General features: G+C 37.1%; 1 protein-coding gene across 4 annotated transcripts in view; it reads left to right on the forward strand.

Moving 5' to 3' along the window:
* LOC124869479 (contactin-associated protein-like 4) overlaps positions 1 to 8,195 on the forward strand; it is a 255,881-nt gene extending 247,686 nt beyond the window's left edge. For all 4 annotated transcript variants that reach the window (XM_047367336.1, XM_047367335.1, XM_047367337.1 and 1 more), the window contains 2 exons: positions 101 to 172; positions 5,104 to 8,195. In XM_047367336.1, the coding sequence (XP_047223292.1) occupies positions 101 to 172; positions 5,104 to 5,300 (269 nt within the window). In that variant the 3' untranslated portion in view covers positions 5,301 to 8,195. The remainder of the gene's footprint in view (positions 1 to 100; positions 173 to 5,103) is intronic.
* Positions 8,196 to 8,537: the final 342 nt, after the last annotated feature.

The following is an 8,537-nucleotide window of genomic DNA, read 5'->3' on the forward strand; positions in this document are numbered from 1 at the left end:
CATTTTTCATAATTCTTTGTACATCATTAAATGCTGTTTCTTCTCATCCTTCTTTAATGTCTCTTTTCCTTTCTTCTGTACTCCTTTCTCCCTGCTGTAGACCAGTCTGGTTCTGTGGGTTCTGGTCAACCTCTAGTTAATGCCATGAAGACGGACTCAGCTTTGATCGGAGGTATGTTGTCCGGAGGAAGATTGAAATTGTTCCCATGACCGCATGAATCAAGTCATTTAAAATTGTCTGAATCTTTGCGACTTTGGCACTCAGCACACAAAGGCGGCAAAACTAATTAAAGCTCTGCTGAAACGGCTGGAGAAACTTCTTTCTCGGTTATCTTCAAATTTGTCAGAGTGTTAAAACCAAAGCGATACGGTGAGAAATTGATTTCAGACACATTCTGGAATTCCAATTAGAAGAAACTTGAAGAAATGAGCTTAACTGAAGGGCCTGACTGTGTGAACGTCCTTACGGTTAGTCGAACTAACAGGCTGTGGGGCAAAAAGAGGTGATTTAACCAGGATATGCTGAGACCACCCTGATAGATTCACAAAGGGAATCAAATGAGTTCATGCGTTGAATTTTATGGTTTTGTAGAATAATTGCCTGCCCTCTCTGTAACCTTGTGTCATTTCTTTCCTTCATAAAGTTCACATTGACAAGTTTTAATTGACCTTTCACAAAGAATGATTAAAAGGCATTTACACGGATAATTTCCATGTTCTTTTATCCGAACAGGATGTGCTTCAGTATCTGGAATCAGTGTTCAGTGCTGTAAAAAAGTCTTAAAGATTTTTCATTTTTACGGCACCCGGGAACTGACATGGGGGAAACAAATTATATAGCGTGCGCACGAAATACTAATTCGTTCCCACGAAATACTAATTCGTTCCCACGAAGTTGGCATCAAGTGACCTGTGTTGCAGGAGATGTGTAACTCATAAGTGATGGAGCTCAGTGTACGGTGGGTGTGTAAATGTATATGTAAATGTATATGCATACGTGCGGTGGCGCTGTGCGCTATCAGACTGAAACCACGAAGAAGAGTGAAGAGAGGCAAGAAGAGTGTGCATGCATGTGTGTTTTGGCAGTACAGCGACCAGGGAGGAAGTTCAGCTGGCCACGATACATTTAATGTGGTATCAGTGTGCAGTACAGTTATTAAAAACTCCACTGCTTCAGCAATCCGGTCCCTTCATTATGATAGAAGTCTCACCCCCCCGAGACACGCAAGTACAGGGAGGTAACCCCGAAGTGAACAACCATTTCGGCCCTGGAGGAACCATCTCCCCTGTGTTTCCTGACCGGAAGCAGAAAGGGTTAACACTGGCTCTCAGTATTCTATTTAAATGCCTCTCACTAGTGAAATCTCCTTGTGATGCCAGGCTTTTCAGAACCTCTTTCAGAAGCTCCTCCCCAGCCTAAAATAAAACTCGATCAGACTATCCCTGTCCATCCAGTTGTTGTTTTGTTACTCCGTATGTTTGAAAAAGTGCGCTGTTTTAGTATTTTGTGCGTACATTATACCTATGTTGTGGGAACTAATTTGTATTTCGTGAGCACAAATTAGTATTTCGTGAGCACAAATTAGTATTTCGTGAGCACAAATTAGTATTTCGTGAGCACAAATTAGTATTTCATGAGGCCAAATTAGTATTTCATGAGCACAAATTAGTATTTCGTGAGCACAAATTAGTATTTTGTGAGCACAAATTAGTATTTTGTGAGCACAAATTAGTATTTCGTGAGCACAAATTAGTATTTCGTGAGCACAAATTAGTATTTCATGAGGCCAAATTAGTATTTCATGAGCACAAATTAGTATTTCATGAGGCCAAATTAGTATTTCATGAGCACAAATTAGTATTTCATGAGCACAAATTAGTATTTCGTGAGCACAAATTAGTATTTCGTGAGCACAAATTAGTATTTTGTGAGCACAAATTAGTATTTCGTGAGCACAAATTAGTATTTCATGAGGCCAAATTAGTATTTCATGAGCACAAATTAGTATTTCATGAGCACAAATTAGTATTTTGTGAGCACAAATTAGTATTTTGTGAGCACAAATTAGTATTTCGTGAGCACAAATTAGTATTTCATGAGACCAAATTAGTATTTCATGAGCACAAATTAGTATTTCATGAGGCCAAATTAGTATTTCATGAGCACAAATTAGTATTTCATGAGCACAAATTAGTATTTTGTGAGCACAAATTAGTATTTCGTGAGCACAAATTAGTATTTTGTGAGCACAAATTAGTATTTCGTGAGCACAAATTAGTATTTTGTGAGCACAAATTAGTATTTCTTGAGCACAAATTAGTATTTCGTGAGCACAAATTAGTATTTCGTGCGCACCCTATATATATATTTTTCCCCCATGTCAGTTCCCGGGCGCCGTACATATTGTTGTTTTTTTTCTCATACATAAAAATTTCAGTTCATCAAGCAAATGTTGATACCAGTCAAAGATAACCTGAGTAAAAACAAAATGCAGTTTTCAAACTGGGCCCTATGGGAAAAAGTAATTGCTCCTTAAATGTTGTCATTCTTGGCGGTAATACATGCCATCAAGTGTTTACAATAACTGGCAAAATGTCTCTTTCAGCCTCATTGGAGGGTTTTTGAGAATGAACACCCTGTTTAAGGCCATATTACAGCACCTCAACTTGATTTAAGTCAAGACTTTGTCTAGGCCAGTCCTTCGGTGTCTTTTTTTGGACTTGGACTTGCTGTTGAGCTTTGTACCATTATCCATAACCCAGGTGAGCCGTGACCAGAACTGTTGACTGGACGTTCTCCTTCAGGTTTTTCTGATAGAGAGCAGAATCTGTGTTTCAATCAAATCCAGTGAGGCGTCAAGGGCCTGAAACAGCAAAGCAGCCCAAAACCATCACACCATGTTTACTGCAGATATGATATTATTCTCAAATGCTGTTAGTTTTCAGTCAGGTTTAAAGGCAAAACGCTTGTCAGGAAGTTGTACTTTGGCCTCGTCAGTCCTCAGAATACTTTACCAAAAGTCTAGGAGATCATCCAGATGTTTTTTGACAAATATTAAACAGGCCTTTGTGTTCTTTTTGGTCACCAGTGGTTCTGGCCTTAGAACTCTCCCATGGATGCCATTTTTGCCCACTCTCTCTTTCTTATTATTGAATCATGAACATTGACCTTTACTGAGGCAGGGAAGTTCTGCAGACCCTCAGATGTTGTTCTGGGTTTCTTTGACCTCCTGGATGTACTCTTGGAGTATTTGTGGTAAACCAGCACTCCTAGGAAGGCTCACCACTATTCCATGGGTCCTCCATTAGTGGTTAAAGGCCACAAATGTCTCCAAGCCTTATAAATATATTTTTAAGACTGACAACTATTTCCAGACTAATGGTTTCATTGACTTTGTTTCTCGTCTTGAATTCCTGTAGATCAAGGAATTATGTTTTGCTTTTTCAGATCTTTTAACCTATTTCATGTTGTTAAACAGGTTCTGTTAGAGTTACTTCTTATAGAGGTCTGGCAGGAATGGGTTTAATTAAAGTTAATTTATGATTTAATGTTTGGATACTGTTTGGATTTCAATATTTGAAAACTGCTTTTTGTTTCTACTCAGGTTATCTTTGTCTGATATTAAAATTTGTCTGATCTGAAATGCAGTATATGTATAACAAAAAGCAAAAATAGAGGAAATCTGGAAGGGGGTAAAAACATTTTCATAGCGCTTATTGTCTTAGCTAAAACTACTGAGGTACAATTACAATAATATCTTCCTAAAAACTGCTCCTTTAATTTTTAGGGTTTTTTTTTTTCAAAACTTTACTGACTTTGATTGTCCAGTGTTGTGCCTACCTTTTATTTTATGCCAAATTTATTTAATTTGTACTCAAATTATTCCCCTTGATCTTACCATTTAGCCCTTAGAGAGAGAAGAGGTAGGGTTGTTCATCAATGCAAACAGATACTTTTTACAAGGCTTTAAAATTAGATGATTAGTGTAACCTCTTCACCAATCTTAAGTGCTCAAGTAGACGGCAACTGAACTTCTTCTCCTGTTTCTTAACAACATTTCGCCTCTCATCCAAACAGCTTCTTCAGTTCTGAACATGGTTGGAAGTAACGGGCTCTTCACCTATCCCTTGGCACAGTTAAAATGTTCCCCTCACAAATACATTTTCAGTTGCTAATGATTTATTTTCTGCAAAATTGCAGCAACCTTAGTCGTGTCATTTATGGAAAAAAGAAGATACACCCTATTTTAACTCTATAGTCAGACCATGTCTAAACCAAACAGTTTAGACATGGTCTTAAAACCCTTCAAAGATTGATGCGTATGGCTTATTTATTGCTGATATATGCAGTTGCTAATTTAAGGTCATTGCTGATACCTTTCTGTCTTGGCATTGTGCTGACATAAACCAGTTTGTTTAGCAGCAAATTGCCAAAACTTCTGCTTTCATGTAATAGGTTACATTTGCTGTTTATTTTTAAAGGCTAGAACTTCGCTCTGACCCTTCACTGCAGAAAGAATTGGGATGATTAATTATCAGCTTCATAAACTGATACCATAAGATATGTCAAACTATAGCTCAGTAGTTTTAGGTAAACAGATGCTAAATATTTATATGCAACACCAATGTGGCATGAAACTACTGACCTAGCTTTCTACAGAGATTGGATGGTGACCGTTTTTATGCTAGTTAGACCAAAGCTACTATAATAATAAACATAATACATAAGAAATAGTGACAAACTCGACATTTCAGTTGCTGTTTTTTTCCCAAAACAAATGAAAACCTGAAAAACCTTATCATTATCATCATCCTAACATCCTATTTTGTGTATTTAATATAACACAAAATTACAAAGATGAAGAGAGGACTCAAAACATTAACTTCAAAATATTTACAGAAATACAATTAGTCACAATACAGGAACCTGCCATGTTTACAAAACATCAAAAAACTAATTATTTTACTAGGGCTAAGTCGTGTTAGCAAGGGGAAAAAGTAGGATTCACATGCAGATTCAGCCTTTTTTATGTCAATACTGTCTTTACACACTGCACAACCTGAACAACATCTCTGTCTGTGCAAATGCTCTCTACCCTGCAGGTGTCATAGCAGTTGTGATCTTTGTGATCGTGACCGTCTTCGCCATAACTGCCAGATTCCTCTACAGGAGAAAAGAGACATATCAAAGCCATGAAGTCAAGGAAGCTAAACAGGAAGACAGCCAAGATTTCCATTACAACAACCAAACTGATGCCCAAAACGCCTCTGGTGAAAACTCAAAGGAGTTTTTTATGTAACTGGAGGCCTGTTGGGACGATGTGCTGCTGTTTATCTGAGGGGGGCTGCAAACAGGAGCGTCCGACCACCCCTCAGGACTTCACACTGCGCTACGAGCCAGTTACACACTTTAATGGATGCAAAAAATGGACTCGGGGGGGTTGGGGGGTGGAGGAACAGCACACACATTTTTGTCTTTTATTGTATATTGTGTATATGCTGACCTAAACTGACAGCAATGCTGGAACTGAGAGGTGTTCAAATCCTTGTTTAAACAACTGTACATATTAAACAAGTGAATGTGAAAGTTATGGGTGGTCTTACGTGGTTAAATGGTGAAAGGTTTTATGGATTGTTTTAACTTTGTTTGTAATGTTGCTGATGGCACTTTTTCTGTTAGAACAGAATGAATGTTTGCGTAGTGTAAAGTGGATTTTTTTTAACTCTTAATCAGGTCTGTGAGAGGATGTCTTCTGTGAGAGCTGCTGTTTGCTCAAGTGCAAACCTTTTTATCGTGTGTACTGCTTTGTGGAATAACAATATCAACTGTTCAAATGTTTTGGAACCTTGTTGAATATCTTAAGGGGACATTTATAATTTTTTTAAGTGGGGATGTGTGTGGTAGTTACGAGTAGTCCCTATCTTACCTGCAGTAGACAGTGGTCAGTGTAATCTAAGTTTGGAGAATCGTGGGGAGATTCCTTTGGGGACTAAAAGCTACTCAGAGCGAGGACCATTCTAAAGCAAAAACTCAAAATTATCTAGCCTTTTGATTTAATACTAGACTAGTCATTTTAGGGTGTTTTTACACTTATAGTTTGTTTACTTTGGTCCAAATCAGTTGATGAGTTTGTAGCTTTTTCTGGTGGTTTAGTTTCTTTTCACACAGAGAAAACTCCAAACGAACCTTAGCCTATAAACCATGCGAGAACATTCAGTCTGGTTATTGGGCAGATGTCTTTGAAGCGGGAGATACACTGAGTCTTTCTCATTAGTGTGTTTCTTGGTACTATTTTAGGATTGCATTGGGCTTTATGTTGTAGGAAAAAGATGAGCGGCCACTGTTTATTAGTTTGTTTACTCTATCACATACCACAATTCAACACAGACCTGGCTGCAGGAAGGCTTTGGGCTCAAGCTTGCAACAAATACGTTAGCTGTTTTGGATCACATTCACACCATAATCATGTCGCTCTACAGTTTGTTTGGAACAATGCTGAGACCATCTCCTCCATATGGTCTTGTTGCGGTTGTTTTGGTCCAATCCCTAGGGTGACTTCTTTGTTCAGATCTACACAAACAAACCGAACTAAGGGCGGAAATGAACCAGAATTCTTTTTAATCGGACTAAACACCACAGGTGTGAAAAAACACTTACACCATTTTATAAACTTTCCCAAAAAAGTTACAACAATGTTAAGTCACAGATCCGGTAAGTCTTATCTCAAAACAGTTACTGTGAGACATTAGAAAATTTTAATTCCCAAACTAAATATTTCCTGGTGAGATAAAATCAGGTTTTTAAATGGCCATCAAATATTTTCTGCCAGTTTAAAAGGTTCTAATTGTCTGTATATAGAGAAAGTGTACTAAAAGATACTGAATCAGCATGCCAAGCAACAATTGGACTGTCCATGTCAACAACTTAAACAGTTGTCAAGAAAATAAATTAGGCATACGAATAATAAGTCGTTTTTATTTAAGTTTTGAATGGTGGAAATTAATTTGTTGGAATACTTTAATGTGCATTCTCCTTTCAATGGGAAGTCGGATTTTCCGCGATTGTTATTATTTAGCTCAAAAACAAATAGCAGATCTAACTTTTTTCTGATTTTCAACTAAAATGCTATTAACTCTGTGAGGTCATTCTGTGCTCCGACTTCTGAGACAACTCAAACGCAGCATAATTGCTGCTGACTTAACTTTAAGTTGCTGTTAGCTTTACTCTTAGGACCTGTTACCTTCACTGTGAGTAACAACTAGCTTTTCTGTCATTTGCTGTTAACATAACCTGAATAGATTAGGTGCTAATGGTGAAGGGGCATGAGTATCAGCCAACTTTACTCTCAGTAACAGTTAGCTTGACTCAAAATAGCAGAGATCTTTACTCAATGGTACTTAGTTTAACCCCTTATGCTCAATAGTGGTTTGACTTTGAATAGCTTTTTGACTGACTGAGTAACAGTTATCTTAACGCTCACTAGCAGCTAGCTTTATGCTTAATACAGGTTAGCTTGAATCTGACTGGCTTCTTATTTGACTATTGACCCTTTTTCATTAGTATCTACTTTACTCAATATCGGGTCGCGCCAGCTCTGCACGGTTTGGTTCTTTTTGCATTATAATTGAGTCCCATCGTAATGTGGGCTCTTGGAATGGCAAGCAAGCAGGTATGAAAAATAGTAATGGTAATAGTAATAGTAACAGTTACTAATATAAAGCCTAAAAAGCCTTACCAAAGTTGTTGGCTTTAAGTTATGTGGCTATTAGTTTGACTGCAAGTAGTTCTGTGTACTCTGAGTAGCTGCTAGTTTGATTCTAAGTAGCTGATAACTTTACTGATTCATGGGAATTCCTTCTTGTTTTTTAGAAACAGACATTGTGACATCTGTTTCCTGCAGGTAAGATGCTTACTGCTCATTTCTAATTCAGCAACTCCACTTCCACCATCAAACCACATCTTTAAGGCTTAAAGTACTTTATAAATAACCTAGCCTAAAAAAAACTAACTATAGGATAAAACAAACGTGTATCTTTAGTCAAATAAATTAGGGAACATTTTAAAATGCAGTAAAATTGTCCTTTCTTTTTATCACACCAAAGGAAGATTTTAAAAACGCCCCTAAAAAATGAATGTTTATCATAACTGTACATTAATTTAATAAAAGTCTCACCATGAGGTTATTGAGTATTCAGTGGAAGTCTGATGCCTCTTTTTTGTAAAACATTGGAAATTTTACTAGACATGTTACCTGAACCTGTACAGATACCATAATTTCACATATTTTCCAAATTTTATCCTAAAAAGAAAAATTTAAGATGCTTAAATGTCATTAGCTGAAGCTTGTGATCAAACTATATTGATTCCTAATACGGAAAGCAAGTGGAAAACCCTTAATTCATGTTGATTTCTCTTTGGATTTTAGCCTTAAACCTATTAATGCATATCAATTCATCCCACATCTTACCCTATTTAGTTTATATAGTGGGTGTTATCTTAACATTTTAGTTACCAAGTTTAACAAAGATTTGAAGCT

The sequence above is a fragment of the Girardinichthys multiradiatus genome, chromosome 6 (assembly GCF_021462225.1).
Source record: "Girardinichthys multiradiatus isolate DD_20200921_A chromosome 6, DD_fGirMul_XY1, whole genome shotgun sequence".
Classification (NCBI taxonomy): domain Eukaryota; kingdom Metazoa; phylum Chordata; class Actinopteri; order Cyprinodontiformes; family Goodeidae; genus Girardinichthys; species Girardinichthys multiradiatus.